The sequence below is a fragment of the Passer domesticus genome, chromosome 3 (assembly GCF_036417665.1).
Source record: "Passer domesticus isolate bPasDom1 chromosome 3, bPasDom1.hap1, whole genome shotgun sequence".
Lineage (NCBI taxonomy): Eukaryota > Metazoa > Chordata > Aves > Passeriformes > Passeridae > Passer > Passer domesticus.
In genome coordinates, this window is record NC_087476.1 from 1,116,418 (window position 1) to 1,132,341 (window position 15,924).

Sequence of the window (15,924 nt, forward strand, 5' to 3'; positions counted from 1 at the left end):
CCACATTACTTAAAAGACTAATACAGCACAAAAATAGACTAATATAACATAACTTTCTAATATAACTCATATATTATTCATTTTAATATTTGCAAAAAGCTAATACATATAATATATATTTTTCACACTCCTGTCCTCTGCCTGTCTGCAGCACGCAGAGCTCAGGTCACCCCCAGCTGTGGCTGCCCTGAACACAAAGGCGACACAGAGCAGGCCAAATCAACTCCTTTATTAGCAGAGTGTGAAAAATGCTAATCACTTGTTTGAAAATTTTAACAATTTACTAGTAATAAAATAGTTATAAAAATTGTAATAAAAAAATTGAGCAATAAGAATTTGGACAATCAGAGTACGACAATCAAAAGGAAGGAGTTACAGACGTCTGGGTGCATTTTACTCTTTCTGCAAAAGCACACCTAGCTAACAAAGGATTAATCCTTAAAAGCAATAGCCTGTTGCATGTTCATATACCTCAGACATTATTCAAAAATTCCTTTCAAATAAAGGTTGTTTTTTTGGTTATTGTCAACTGTCCCCCTCATCTTGTAAATCACCGTCTTGGTTCCTTCGAAGTCTGGCTCTTCCCAATAAGGAGGCAATCATTCTTCTCTTGGGATTTCTTAAAATCTCTTTGATTTTTGTTGCTGTTATATCTATGTGCAAAGAATTTCTTGATTCTCTTATCCATTTCTTGAGCTAATTAGAAAAGTATCTTCCATCACATAGTTTCTATTTTATATTATGCTACAGCCTAAAACCTATACTTCCCACACTACTTAAAAGAGATTAATACAGCATAACTTTCCAACATAACACCTGTAGTATTCATTTTAACATTTGCAAAGAGCCAGTTGTATAACATGCATTTTCCACACAGAGCTGGCAGGGGATGAGACTGAAGCAGCCCTTCAGCAGCTCTCCAGGAGAGCTTGGCCCTCCCATTGCCAGCAGGGTTGCAGCCCCTGCACAGCCAAAGCCCCCACAGCTGCTGGGGCAGAGCCACCTGGTGCCACCTTCTCCAGAGCACGGCCCCGGTGCCACCAGCCTGCCTGGGCAGCACCAGCACTGCCCCGAGGGCTGCTGCAGAGGGTGCTGGCAGACAGCATTCTCCACGTGGGGCATTCCAAAGGCTTTTGCTCAGCAGCGAGGCCAAGGGCAGGAGCAGCTCCTGCTGGGGCTGAGGGCTGCAGGGAAGGGCAGCAGCCCCAGGCACCTGAGCAGGAGCGGCTGCCCTGGACAGAGACACAGCACCCCTGAGACAGGGAGTGAAAGCACTGCCTGAGACCCGGGGCAGTCGTGTCACTGCTTTCCTGAGAGAACGGCCTCAGTTGATCCAGGAGGCTGCAATGAGGGAGGGAAGGATGATGCCCAAAAGCCGAGCAGCACAGCTTGCAGCCAGCATGGAGCTGACCTCAGGTTCTGCAGCCCTTTCACCAAGCAGGACAGCTCCTTGCTGTTATCAATGAGAAGCTTGACTAGGCCAATATTCAAGCAGCAATCAATTTATTAATTAATATGGTAAAGTATGAGCAATACAGCGCTGGGTACAGTGGGGGGAATTTTCCCTCCAACTGCACGCTGATTGTTGTGGCTTACAGGTATTTATAGGAGTGCTCATGACCTTTCTCAGCAATTTCTATTCCCAATTTTTACTCATCAGCAATTGCTATTCCCAATTTTTACATCACAATTCTATACACTATTGTGATTTAGTTTTTCTCAGGATGTATCCCAGAAAGGAGTATCCCCAGATGGTGGGGTCCGGCTTCTGAAAGAAGGAAGAAGTCTCCCAGCTGGTGAGGTCCAGATTCCAGATGTGGGTCCACCTTTTAATTGCAAGGACTATAAATCTCCTAACAGTGATGTCCAGCTTCCCTTGGTCAAAACTATCAGTCCTTGAGTTGATGTTCATCTTCCTTTCTCAAGCTGCTTTTCACTGTTTTGTTAAGGCATTGAGATAAGCATGTTTCCTTTTTACATATTCTAACGCTATAGTTTCAAAGATCCTACTACAAGCAATATTCTAAAATTATACTTCAAAAGGTTATTATTGCAAAACTCTTTAAGGCTTAGCTACAAGCAGAAAGTTTTTGTCAAACAGCAACATCCTTCAAGGTTTAATTCAAATGCTCCTAAATCAACTTAAGACTTGTAAAGGTTGATTGCAAACAAAGGATAGGTTCAAAGGCCTTCTTCCATGTTTTAGTCCCTCAGTTATTTATTAGAATTCATCTTTATAACTGGATTGCAATCACAAATACACATATTGCCTGTACACACCTGACATGAAACACAGCTTTGTATTTCACATTGCTGCAGGAAAACTGCCTTTGGGGTGTTGGATTTTAGCCCTTTTCTCACCCAGAGATGGGGCAACTGAGAGGCGTTTTAAAAACTTTTCATTCTACTTTTCAGTCTCATATGAAGGGTGAGACAATACAGGTGTTCCAATTCACACCATCACAATTAGAAGCTAATTATGTGTTAATTACAAAGCATTAGAAGTGTTTCCTGGCTTATTAGTTTTTGCTACACTATGCTGCAGATGCCTTAAAGCTAATTATTTAAAACTATCCCTCCTGTGTGCTCTTACAATGTGATTTTTATAGTTCTATTTCTCCAAAATATCTAATCTTATTTGCGAGCCATCTTTAAAACTTTTCTAGCTCTATTTCTCTCTCAGCAGTATCTGTCTTATTCTGTGGCATTTCTAAGTTAACATTTCTTATCTCAAAGCTTGCATACAGATGCATACTGGGTGGGTCTTTTGTCAGACCTTGAGAATTCTACACAAATCTATTTCTCACATTTCCCCTCTCTCTTGGATAGAAAAAAACATTTTTGATGACCTTGTTCATCATTCTTCATGCACTGTGAAGTACACAAGGCACTATTAGTAAAATTGCTACGATAACAATCAATACCTATAAACTTATTTTGCAAAGTTCTTTTAGCTAAGATGTAAAACTTTAGCTTTTAAACAAGTTCTCTAACTAGGATCTATCATTTGTTTTAATTTGATTTGTAAAATCTCTCCGTTTTTGAAGTTGTTTGTGGATGGACAACACTGAATGGTCAGAGAAGTTCATACAGCACAGTTCTTCAAAATCTTCACAACTATGTTTATGTGCCAGTAAAGGAAAATCCATGGTGGCTCTGTCCTGTGAGGTTGCATGTTTGACAGCACTAACATCTGTCATCATGTTACTGATTGCAACGGAAGTAGTATTGACTTCTTTCCTCAGCCAACACCCCCATTGGTTTAATTGTTTTAATGCCTCACCTGAGGGAAGTTGAGGTGGAAATAAAGCTGATGTAACTCGTTTTGCAAGGCTCTAGGGTTTGAAATGGCTATTACAGTTTTCTTCAAAATGATGGGTAAATCTTTTTTCTTTATGTCTTCTCTTGATGTTTTTTTTTAACATTAGCTGCTGTCACAGTGTGCTGTGCAATGCTACATGGGCCACGTTTCATTTTTGAGGGAATGCCTTGCCAGGCTCTATCTCTACAAATGAGCTAATATCTTTTTGGCAATTGCTGTGGGGACTCATCTAGGTCAGCACTTTCACCCTAAGGGGGCAATGGGGTGGTACAATTGCACCAGAAGCTTGAGTTTCTGTACACAGGAAGACGGGGAGTAACATTTGATTGAGACTCTCCCTGGTACTGAAACTCAGCACAAAATTCCATTGCTAATGAACCCAGAATTTCTAATTCTTGAGGTTCAGAAGGTGTTTTAAGAAGACCAGGCAAGAAGGCAAGCGGAATCTGGCTTTCTCATGAAGTCAGGCGTTGCTGAGCAATAGCCGCAGTAACATTATTTCACTGAACTTGGGAAAAGTTAGATGCAATTATCTGAGCATGGTTTGAGAGTGTCATCATTGTAACTGCATTTTGTGGAGAGCCTGCTACAAAGTTCTGCTAAACTATAAAGCTGTTGTGTTTCTTCCTCCCCAAGGACATAGGCTAACGCTTCTCCAGCTCAGATAGCACTTCCTCCTTGGTAATTCTCTGCCAGGCCTCAGGGATTTCTCCTATACCGTGAAATTTCCCATTGTACAGAGCTTCCAGCTGTGTCCTGAAATGAGACACAAACCATTTCCAGTACGCCTGCATGGAGGAATCAGGAAGAATGTTCCAAGTGGAAAAAGGAGGTCCAGCATCCCAGTATCTCTTGTAGGGGAACCGTCGATCGTCATGAAGAATGAATGAGATATCACTTGCAACACGGCTGGAGCAAATATCAATGACCAGCTGGTCTGTCCCATACTTCCTCCATCCCTTCAAAGCTTCTGGGCGATGGAAGACTACCTGATGCTTTCCATCATGATTCCGCATGGTGTTTGTGCAGACAGCCCCACAAAATGGACACTGCTCCCAGCACCCTGAAAAATGCTCTGCCAGGATGGTGTGAGGCTCCCTTGGAAACAAGCTCAGGTCAGCATCAGCCAGTTCTTTCATGAGCTTGTCCCTCAGGGCAGCCAGATGTTGTGCCATGGCCCTGTGCAGGAACTCAATGTCTGTGACCTCCTGGTGCTCGATGCCCTTCAGATCACTTCTGGGCAAGTTGATCACCTCTGACAGTTCCCTGCAAAATTCACCCAGCCAGAGAGAGATTTTGTCTTCCCTGTCTTTTCTGTCTTTGACAATTTGGGTTGATTTCGAAACAGCTGACAGGATTTTTCGATAGAGATAATCAAGGGAGGAGTCTAAAAACATTCCCAGCCTCCTACTCCCATCTAAACAGTAATTCCTAACTTGTGTCTTAATGTAACTCTCAAAAAATTGTTTTGGAGACATAAGGTACTGCTTGAAGTCCTCAAAATTTTCCTGTTCGGCCAGGTATTTCAGGATGCAAACTTCCAGATTGGCTCTGTTGCCCTGGAAATCTGGGAATTGGCCTTGCATGTCCTCAGCGATGTCTTTAGCCGTCCTCTCATAGACTGCACGGCGAAGAGCTGGTTCAATCTTGTCACAAAGGAAAAGAGCAAAAATTATGATCGAAGTGGCTCCTTGGCAGGAAATCTGGAAACATTGGAAGAAATCTTCTCTCTTGCTGCTCAGGTACACAACTGGGTCATTTGACTTCCGGAATGCTTCGTGCATGGCTTTAAACCTTTCTGCTGCTATTTTGCACAGATACAGAGACAAATCAATGCTGTACTCTCTGTTAAAAGTACATTTTGCATTGCTGGGGACAGAGTTCACACCTTTCTGTACTTCATTGAGTATTTCATGAATAAAATTTCGACTGTAATCGCGTTTCTCCTCTTCCTTCTTAGCAATGTTTGCCTTCACACATGCTATGATGTTGTCTGTGATGTGCTGAAAGTTGATCACATCAGTCTTGAAAATGCTCAAGAAACCTTGGATAACTCCACACTTTTTCTTCATGATGTGTTTCTCTGGATCAAAAGGAAATCCTCTCCCTCTGGGAAATGACCTGATGCGTGCATGGATGCCTGGCTCTTTAAAGTGCTCTACAAGGACATCTTCGATTTCTGCATCAATATCCACCCGTTCTGGAGGAGGGGCAGCAAGGGAGACTTCCTCAATCCACTGGTTCCAGACAAGAGTAAAGTTGTCCTCCAGTTCTCTCTCACTGAGGCTCTTCCCCTTCAGACTCACAGCCAGCTCCCGACTCTTACTCAGGAGCTCATCTTCATATTGCAACTTCCTTGCATTCAGTTTCCTCTGCTCCTTCTGTAGCTCAATAAGATTCTCACATTTCTTTTTTGTTTCATGAAGCAGAGCCTCTTTCAGTTCTTTCAGCTTCAGCTCTGTGCTTGATTTCCACTGGACCAGTATCCCACGGTCATTGTCTTCCCTGAAATACTTTTCCACTTCTTTCTCAATGGCATCACTTGTCTCTCTCACCAGCTCTTCAAGGTGTTCTCTGGTGACATTCTGCAAGTCCCCATTACGAATTTTGTTGTCCAGTCTCATCTGTACATCTAAGATGTGACTCCTCAGCCTCCAGGTCCACTGACTAAAGGCAGTTTCCAGTTTCCTGTACACAGCAATCTCCAGGGAATTCTTGAAGCTGAAGACAAAGTTTTCATTCAGCAAAGCATTCCAGAGGTCACCAATACGATCTTTCAGACTCGAGAACCTCAAAATGCTGCGCTGTGACTGATTCTTGGCAGCCTGGAGGATTTGGCTCTTGAGTTGCTTTACGTTCTGGCTGTAGGCAGGGTTGGGTGGTGCCATTGGGGGGTTTCCTTCCCACAGGTGAGCAAAATAGTGAATGTGGGTGTTCACATCAAAGGCAATGACATCGCTGAAGGAGGAGATGTCACAGAATTCCTGCTGAGCAGCTACCACAGTCATTTTATCCAGCTTTTCCTGCAAACGCCTTTGTCCTTCCATGTTCTGCTCCTTGGCAGTTGCTTCTCCCACGTTTTGGTGGACAAAGAGGCAGCTTGGGGAAAGATTGACTTTCTTCATCCTCAGGAAAGCCTGCACAGCGATCTGGAGAACATCTTGCATTTCTGATGGATTTTCTCCAAAGATATTGATCACAGTGATGTTGCCAACACCAATGACAAAGGTGGCCAGCTCATTGTCATGGTTCAGGGACTGTTTATTGGCCATCTCGATGGCACGGAGTCCCTCTGTGTCAACCACCAGTACAAAATCAAAGCCCAAGTCTTGCTGCAGCTCCTCGCCCACCGGGATGAGCTGCATGAAGGCTCCGCGGGTGCATCTCCCTGCGCTGACGTTGAACTGCAGGCCAAACATGGCATTCAGCAGGGTGGACTTGCCTGTGCTCTGGATGCCGAGCACGGAGAGCACAAACACTCGTTTGTCCCCCAGCCTCTCAATTAAGCTGTCAAAGATTGCTCCCACCCAGCGCAAGGGCAGGTAAGAAGCGTCCCCATCCATCAGCTCCATGGGATACCCTGAAACCATCAGGTCTGCTGCAATTTCTGGCAATTTGTCAAAACTCTCATTCTTGGAGTTCATAAATTGCAGAGCTTCATAAATCTGCCCTACCTCTCTCAGAAGGTTCTCCAGGCCAATGGATGAATCATTGATTTCGTCAGAGAGGGCATCCAAGCGACTCACTGATGCATCATTGCCACTGGGTTTTTTCTTGCTTTTTTTTCTTGACAGGATTTCAGACCATAACTTGTGATAATTTCTCCTCAGTTCTTCAAGGCGACCACGGGACACTTCGTGCATAAAGGCCTTCATCCACTGCAGGAAATATTTCTTGGTATCTGCTGGCTGGGCCTGGAGGAAGCCAAGGAATGATTTCATCAGTGGGTTGAGAGGGAAAGCTCGCTCAAGTTGCTTTCTTCTGATTGTATTTTTCTCACTTTCAATTTGGCTGCGGTGATGCTCAATGCTCCTGTTCCTCTTCTCCTGCAAGCGAGTAAGTTCTTTGTCCTTTTGGCACCACTGGTACCACAGTTTTCCTTGAAGCGGCAGCAGCTTGGATTTGATCTCAGACAGCTTCTCTTTCTTCAGAAGCTCCACCAGCTCCTTTGCCTTTGCTTTGGCTGTCACACATGCAGGTTGATCTGCATCCACTATGAATCCATGCTGGCGAGCTTTGTCCATGCAGGCCTCCAGACTGAAACATGGATTAGACCCTTCCAGGAGATTCCCAATTGTCTTGGTCAGATGGCCCATCAGTTCTGCTTCGTTTCTGTTCTTGATCCCTATTGTTATTTTTTTGCTGATTTGTCCAGGTGCAATGTTCTCTTTTTCTGTGAGAAGACAAAGTAAAGGCCTTTCTGACTGCCACAGGTCCTGCAGAAGCTTTTTCCCCCTGCTGTCCATGTGCTCCCAGTCGGACACAAGAGCCACGTTGACAGCAGATACCTCCTGCAGGAACTGCAGCTGTGCTCCGTGATCCCTGGCATCTCCATGCAGGTTACAGAAAGCCACGCAGCGCTCAAAGGTGTCATCGGGGCTTGCACGGGGGCAGTACCAGGCAATCTCCACCAGCCCTTCCATCAGCAAATGCTCCTTGGTGCTGCCTCTGCAGTGGCGGTGGAAGAAAGTGTCATGTTTGCGTTTGCTCAGCAGAGCGTTCAGGAGCTGGGACTTGGAAGAGGAGGCTGAGCTGCCAATGCGGATGAAGGACACGATGGGTGTCTGTGCCTGAAAGATGAGTTTGTTGCTGTAACTCTTTATTTGGACCTGCTTTCCTGACTTCTCCACCTCTTTCCAGCTCCTTTGGATTTGGCTGAGTGCATAGAGCGGGAACTCGATGTGTGAAGTGCTCGGGTTGGGCAGCAGCAGAGGCAGCGCCAGTTGGCAGAATGCCAGCTTGGTTGCCAGGGTCTGTCTCAGGAAGTCATCAGCACAATGGAAGATGGCCATCTGCAGGTCCATGGGGTGCACATGGCCATCCCTGCTTGCACATTCAGGGGCTGCTTCCATCATCTTATCAAGAAAGTTTTCAAAGGAGTCTGACTGTTGGTGCTCTTGCTCTCCGGTTTTTGGCATGGGTGCAAGGCCTTGGTTGCTCTCATCCAAGCAAGTCAGGTACCTTACCTGGTAATCCACAGTTAACAGCTTTTCCAAGTAGTAAAATGGCAGTTCCTTGTCCTCGCTGGGCTGGCTGTGCTGCAGAGATGTCTTGCAGATGGTGCGAAAATCTCCCATCCCCATTTTCCTTGGATAGTGACTTTCCAGTCCAAGGCGCTTGAGCAACTGGAGGAACTCCTGGTTTGCCATGGCTTCATTTACTTTGGATTCTCTGCTGTCTGACTTGGATTGAGACTGACTGGGGGCCTCAGGTGTTGGAAAAGTGTCTTCCAGGTCGCTGAGTATGTTCTGGGTCCTCTCTTCTTCCCATTTGTCATCCAAGCACCCACTGATCAAGGAGTCCAAGTCCCGTTCCAGCCTCTCCCAGTCTTTGTCTCTACTCTGCTTTTGGAGGAGATTCTTTATCCGTGTGGACCACAAGCCTTTCATGTGATCTTCCATGAAAACTAAACGCTCCCTCTTCAGCTCAGGGGACAGCTCTTGACTTTCAGGTGTCACAGTCAGACCCGTCAGCAGGAGGAAGGCCTCAGCTCTGCTGGCATCTTGCTCCTTCAGGTTCACATACTCCTCGTGTGCTGCTTCCATTTCCTTGGCCATGTACTGAATTTCTGGGTGTCCAAGGAGGTGCTGAAAAGTGCTGCTTTCCACCTGGTACCCTGTGCTGGTCACAATCAAGAGCACCAAGAGTTCCATGTCCTTCTGAGCCTGTTCCTGGAGAGACTGCAGTAAGGAATAAATGGCGAGGCTGCTGGTCTGGGTGGCTTCTATCTTTGCTTCATGAACGTCAGAAGCAGAGCTTCCTGGTGCATAGGTGACAGCATGGATGTGCTCCTTCATTTGCTGCAGTGTTTTGATGAGCTCTTGAAGCTCAGAGACTTTGGGAGATCTGGGATGTGGCTGCTCAGTCTGGAAGATCCATTGCATAATGAAGGAAGCCTCAGGGAAGTCCTTGACAGAGTAGATATGAGGATTCAGGAGACTCCTCAACTTTAACTTGATAGAGGTGGTGTTTTCTGGAGGTGACTCCTGGCAGCTCCGCACGGTGTTCACCAGGAACTCCTGCAGGGCTTTGTCCGACAGGCACACGTTGATCCACACACTGGGGTTCCTGGTTTTACCACTCAGATAATCTTTTAGCCCCATCAGCGTGAGCAGCTTCTCTTCATCCCCTTTCGTCACCTCCCAGGTCTTCACAGTCCCCATGAAATCTCTGGCCTCTTGCACTGCACTGCCCAGTTCCTCTCCAAAAATGGTGCCGACGCTCTGATTCGTCAGTGCTTTGTACGCAGCCCTGAGGGCTCTGCTCATCTGACCAGCAGACTGAAAATCTCCACAGTGATTGCACAGGATGACGTCCCACACTGGGATCAGCTCAAAGCCACGGTCGATAACGCACCACGTTGTGTTATCAGACACGAGCCCCGTTTTCCACTGAGGAAGGGAAGCTGTGTCTGCTGGGCCCCCTGTGCTGACCACGTAGAGTTGAATCGCTGTATGAGAACCCTCTCTGGCTCTTCCTTGGACAGAAGCCTGTGAGCTGGGTTTAGAAACATCCAGGGACCCTTCTACACTGGCCCTGAAGCGACCCCAGCTGGCTCCAACAAAGCTGTTCAGTGCTTCAGACGTTTGTCGCTTCATCTCTTCCCGCTGCTCAGCTTGGAATCCTTCTGTGGACGCCTTCCACCAGAATATCCCCCCAAAGTGGAGGGGACCCTGGTTTATGTGGGACCCAAACCTGCTGAAGAAGCTCTCACACATCTTCACCAAGGTGGGGTTGTCTTCCTCCCAACAGAAGCTCAAACGCTGCTGCTCCATATCTTGCAGCTCCCGCAGAGCCGCATCCGAGAGGCGAAGCTGATGCCTTTGGAAGTAGCAGGAGGCCAGAGGGATGTACTGGTACTTGGTGGTGCAGAAGTAGCTCTGCTCAGAGTGGGACTGGTGGGTGTCCTGTGACTGCAAGGAGCTGCTGTGATCTACACCCCCTCCCAGACTAAACCCCCAGAATGAGCATTTGGCAGAAACGCTGATGCTGAAGCCTAGCTGCTCCATGGACTTGGTGAAAGTGGATTCTGCTGCAGAGGAGGAGAACTCCTTCCTCTCAAGCAGCGATCCTTGCTCCGGACTGGCCAGCTGGAATCCCTCTGGAACCCTGAGGAGCTGCTCTCGCTTTGCCAGCACATCTTCAGGTCTGCTGGTTCTGTAGATGCCCTGCAGGGCCAGTCCCCCTGACGCCCGTTTCAGCAACTCCGTGTCAGGGATGTTCTTCTCCCTGCCTGCTGACAGCTCCTGCTGCTCCAGCTGCTTCTGGATGCTCTCCAGCATATCTGCCAAGGGTTTCTGTGGCTGTGGCCAGAACTCTTTGGGAATCTCCATGGCTTGCCACAGAGTCTCTGCTTTCTCCCTCAGAGCATCCTGGCTGTGGCTGCGGCTCTTGAGCATTTCTGTCAGATCCTTCAGGGCTTGTTTGGCCTCTTCTTGTTTCTGCTTTGTCTTCTCCAAGTGCTCCTTCTGCACCTCTTTAGTGCTCATTTTATCATCTGTGATTTTCAGGAGTTTCTGGAGTGCCTTTTTCTCCCAGGGGTGCTGTACCTCACACTCCAGCCTGAGGTAGTCTTTATATCCCACATGTTGTAGGGCTTCTCTGCACTTGATTCCCAGGATCTGTGAAGCTTTGGGCAGCCAGTATCCAGCATCCATTCCTTCCTTCTGGAATGCCTCTGCCAGGAGCTGTGCCTTTGCATCCCCCTCCTGTGTGTCCTCCTGTGAAGCCATGGCTGTGGAGGAAGAACAGAGATTTTCCCTAAGGTGTTGTCAGAGGCCCCAGGCTCCTGGCAGAGGCTCTGCAGCAGCTCAGCCCTGGGGATTGCTCCCATCCAGCTGCTGGAGCCAGGTCTGGGATGGCACAAGAGCCAGGGCCTCCTTCCCAGCACCCTGGATGTGCCTGCTGCTTTCCTGTTTGCAGGATCAACCCTGAAGCTGAGTGCATATCTCAGAGACAGCACAGACACACAGAGACACACAGAGAGACACACACAGGCACTCACAGACTTAGCCACACAACCTGCCCTGTGTGAGAAATGAAACCCTGGAAACGGGAGCTCTTTTTTTTAGAGTAGTAATTGTTACTTAATGTTGATGAAGTTGATAGGGTCTTAATTTGAAGCGTTGGTCTGTTGTTGAATATTGAATGTTAGAGTTCTGGGCCTTGCCTTTGGTTGCCACTGTTAAGTGTTACTATCTTACCCTGTATTTGTATCCCTTTCCATCTGGAACCACTTCCCCTGCTCCCAGAAGGACTTGCACCCCTGTACTTGTATCCCTTTCCGTCAGGTCAGGAACCACTTCCCCTGCTCCCAGAAGGACTTGCAGCCCTGTATTTGTATCCCTTTCCACCAGGAACCACTTCCCCTGCTCCCAGAAGGACTTGCACTCCTGTACTTGTATCCCTTTCTGTCAGGTCAGGAACCACTTCCCCTGCTCCCAGAAGGACTTGCACTCCTGTACTTGTATCCCTTTCCGTCAGGTCAGGAACCACTTCCCCTGCTCCCAGAAGGACTTGCACCCAGACTGAATTTAATGAGGAGCTGTTGGTACTATATGGATCCTCTTAAAAACAACAAACTAACACATAAACAATGATTTTAACCTGGCAGCACCACAGGGAATCACCCACCACTGACCAGAGCCAGATTCTTTCCTGTCACCATGGCTTCAGGAGCACTCAGCCTGGATGACACCCCTAAACTACGAGCCAACATTGTCTTCCTAAGGACTCTCGTGAGGATGGAAGCCCCAGCTCTGCCGAGAGACAAAGCTGCACTTCTCCTCCTCAGTGTCATCCTGTGGGAGCAGCGGTGGTGTGCGCGACCCCTCGAGTTGCCCACCCAAGAGCTGTTCTTAATAAAGGCCTTTATAAAAGCTGGTCTCCGGGTACTGTTTATTACACCTGGACCAGGTAATATCTTCACCATCACCCACATCCTCCCAGCAGAACTCCTCAATCCACAAGTACAGACAGCCGGGGGCATTCCTGGCTCCCTGGAGCACGGGCACAGCCCCTCTGCCCATCCAACAGCCCTGCCTGCATTCTGCACCCTCTGCCCAGCCCACGGCTGCCCTGCTCGCTGCCTGGCCCAGCCTGCTGCTCCCAGCACCCCGAGGCAGCGCTCACACACTCCCCCCATGGGCACCCCACTCTCCCCAGACACACTCCCCCCATGGGCACCCCACTCTCCCCAGACACACTCTCCCCATGCCCGCACGGCCCCAGGGGCTCTGAGCTGTGCTCCTGCTCCAGCTGCCAGCACAGCCCCTCCCTCGCCCCTCTCTGGCCTCTTCCCAGGAGCTGCTTCCTGGCACACTCAGGGTCCCACCCCAGTGCAGGGGGAAATCCACCTTGTCCCTGCCCACAGCTGTGCCTGGGACATCCTGGTGGCCCTTCAGGAGAGACTTGAAATGTGGGGACCCAACTCAGAGAGGTGCCCCCTGTTCTTCTGCTCATTTGCACAGAGAGTCTTGCCAGGCAAAGTGCCCATTGGTGGCAGTCTTGACTTCAGCCACCATAGAGCCACCAAGTTCAAAATCTCTGGTGACAGGAGGAAAAGTGGCTGCTTGGGGGTTTTCACTACTTCACACAATTGTGGGAATTGTCCTAGTCTCAGTTCACTTGGTTATTGGACAGATTTATTCCTTGCAAAAAATCCTTCTGAGCATTCAGCTTCTGTCCCACCAAGGTCACAACACTGTCACCAGCACAGGTATTGATCCCAGAGCCTGGGACTGGGCTCCTGAACCCTTCCAGAGGCTTCAGGGGCAGCTTCCCCTTAGGAATCCCTGCAGATCTGGGCAATGTGTGCAAGGCCTGTGGGCTCTGATTCCCCTCACCCACCTCACAGATGCTCCCGTTGCTCCCAGCCTTGGCTTCCCAGCAGACACCGGCAGCCGAGGGCCCCAGCTCAGGGGACCCAGCACAGCAGCAGGGACAGGCCTGGGGCACACGGTGGGTGTGGAGAGGAAGATGGGAACCCCTCAAGGACTCAGGAGGAAGAGCACCAGGAAGGAAAGGCCCAAAGTCCTAACGGAGAAGAGCAGACAGTCAGGAGAATAGGAGCCCATGAGCATGGCAGATTCATTCCAGGGAGCACTGGAGGCCAGCCCTTCTCCTCCACTGGGGATTGCCCAGGCAGCAAAGACTCCTCAGGGCTCTTCTGGGGAGGTGAGCAGAGCAGGGTTTCACCTGGGACCTACATCCCTGTTCCCCCACCAGAAGGAAAGGGTGAGACATGCTGGAGGGGTGGGACAGAGCAAAGCCCATGATGGTCAGCAAGGCCAAGTGCAGGTGCTGTCCCTGGGTCGGGGCAATTCCAGGCACAGACACAAGCTGGGAAGAGAATGGATTGAGAGCAGCCCTGAGGAGAAGGACTCGGGGCTGCTGAGGGGTGAGAGGCTGTCCAGGGAATATCTGTGCTCTCGGGCCAGCAGCCAAGGTGTGGAGGGGGCAGAGCCAGGGGAACAGCAGTGACAGTGGGGCAGCGGGGCCCTGCCCCACCACTGCCCACATCACGCAGCTGCTGCTGGGGGCAAGCTCAGGGCTCAGGAGAGGGGGGAGAAGCAGCACTGGTCTTGGATCCCAGCAGGCACTGAGCCCCCCAGCAGCTCGTGTGCTCCCACCAGCAGGATGGGACAGGAGGGGGACAGCACAAACAGGAAAAGCTGCTGGCTTGAGACAGGGGCAGTTCAGCAGCAGAGGAAGCTGGGTGTGGTGGCAGAGCACAGGAGGGATTTCAGACACCAATTGTTTTCTTTGGGCTCATGTCCAGCTGCTCCCTGGACAGCAGAGCCTCAGTGCAGGAGAGCTGCTCAGGAAGGGAACTGCTGGCTCAGGGTCACTGCAGGAGCTTGCCCTCTTGAGACACTTTTCAGAGCCCTGTCCCGTCCCAAATTCTCTCCTAATGGAGCACTACCAGCGCTGGTTCATTCTCAGGAACCAGAGGCTGCCCTGGACAACACTAACTCCAGCCCAGCCACACCCTAAACCTGCACCCCGTTTCATGGGAACAGCCGCCCGAGAGTGTTTTCCCCAGCCCTGCCCAGGGAAAGGGGCTCTGAGAACACTGCTGCCTTTGCGGGGCTGTCCCAGGCACCGGAGCGCTCTGGGTGGTGATGCCCAGACTGTAAGAGAGGAGAATGGCACCCTCCCTGGCTGGGCAGCAAAAGGAATGATCCCGCAGGGCTCCTGCCTTCAGGGCAGCGCAGCCATCCGGCCCCAGCGCGGGGCTGGGGGTGCCCGGGCCGGGCAGGGTCGGTCCCGCCTGCGGGGAGCGTTTCCCGGCCGGCACGGGCTGGCGGCAGGGAAGGGGCTCCGCTCGGCATCTGTGCCCGGCCAGCCCCGCTGCCAGCTCTGGGGCCAGCCTTGGCGCCTCTGCAGGCTTCACTGTGCCCCTCCATGCCCCGCATCCCTCCTCCTTGCCCCGCCGCTCCGCTGCCACCGCTCTGAGCCCGGCCCCCTCCCAGCTCAGCCCCCGCAGCGCACACGGCTCCCCCGAGCTCCCCCAAAGCGCTGCCAGCAAAGGCGGCTTCCTGCAGCCCACGCTCGGAGCACACAGCTGCTGCCCGCCCGCTGCCCTCAGCCCCCTCTTCTCCTGCCCTGCCATCTGCCCAGCCCTGGCAAAGCCCCGGGAACAGGAGGCAGGAGAGCAACAAGATCCCGCTCCCTGCTGCTGCCGGCTCCCAGCCCCGCTGCTCATCCCCATCCCCGACCCCGTCCCCATCCCCATCCCCATGCCCATGCCCATGCCCATCCCCATCCCCATCCCCATCCCCATCCCCGTCCCCGTCCCCGTCCCCGTCCCCATCCCCATCCCCATCCCCATCCCCTACCTTCTCCCTCCGGGCTCCGCCGCTCCCCGGCTGGGAGAATCCCATTCCAGTCCCTTTTTATCCTGCCCTGTCTCTCCGGTGGGTGGGAGTTCCCATGGCTGTTCCAGAGGCAGCAGGGTAATTCCTGGAAATCAGGCTTTTTACTGCGGCAGAGCAGTGAAAGCGAAACCATCCTTTTGCAGTCAGATGACTGAACTGTGGTCCAGCTTCCACCCGCTGTGTGGTTTGAGTTGGCTCACAGTCAACAATCCTTTCTTGCAGACCTCTGATCCTTAACTCCTGTGCTGACTGCGGGCAATAACAGTGTAAACTCTGAGAGTGGGATGCATATACATGTAAGAAGAGGAGGAGAGGGTGTTTGAAGAAAGGTCTGGAGGGGCAGGACAAGGGGGAATGGCTTCCCACAGCCAGAGGGCAGGGATAGATGAGATATGGTGAAGGAATTCTTCCCTGGGAGAGTTGTCAGGGGCTGGGATGGAATTCCCAGAGAAGCAGTGGCTGCCCCATTCCAAGACAGGGACTCCTTGCACTGTCCCAGCTTGC

General features: G+C 50.4%; 1 protein-coding gene across 2 annotated transcripts; it reads right to left on the reverse strand.

Moving 5' to 3' along the window:
* Nucleotides 1–1,486: 1,486 nt before the first annotated feature.
* LOC135295764 (interferon-induced very large GTPase 1-like) lies at nucleotides 1,487–15,614 on the reverse strand. Of its 2 annotated transcripts, XM_064411462.1 has the most exons (3): nucleotides 15,382–15,516; nucleotides 13,391–13,576; nucleotides 1,487–11,276 (listed from the first exon to the last, which is right to left on the reverse strand). In XM_064411462.1, exon 3 carries the CDS (start codon nucleotides 11,272–11,274, stop codon nucleotides 3,967–3,969), a length of 7,308 nt encoding a protein of 2,435 aa, XP_064267532.1. In that variant the 5' UTR covers nucleotides 11,275–11,276; nucleotides 13,391–13,576; nucleotides 15,382–15,516; the 3' UTR covers nucleotides 1,487–3,966. The 2 variants fall into 2 exon arrangements, with proteins under 2 accessions (XP_064267532.1, XP_064267531.1); XM_064411461.1 differs by lacking the exon at nucleotides 13,391–13,576 and having other exon boundaries at nucleotides 15,382–15,614.
* Between the last annotated feature and the right edge of the window lie 310 nt (nucleotides 15,615–15,924).

Coding starts and splice junctions, on each gene's coding strand:
- LOC135295764 (XM_064411461.1), bottom strand. CDS start 15,553: ATGGTTTCGCTTTCACTGCTCTGCCGCAGTAAAAAGCCTGATTTCCAG. Junction 11,277..15,381: donor GCGGAGCCCGGAGGGAGAAG/GTAGGGGATGGG, acceptor CTTCCTCCACAG/CCATGGCTTCACAGGAGGAC.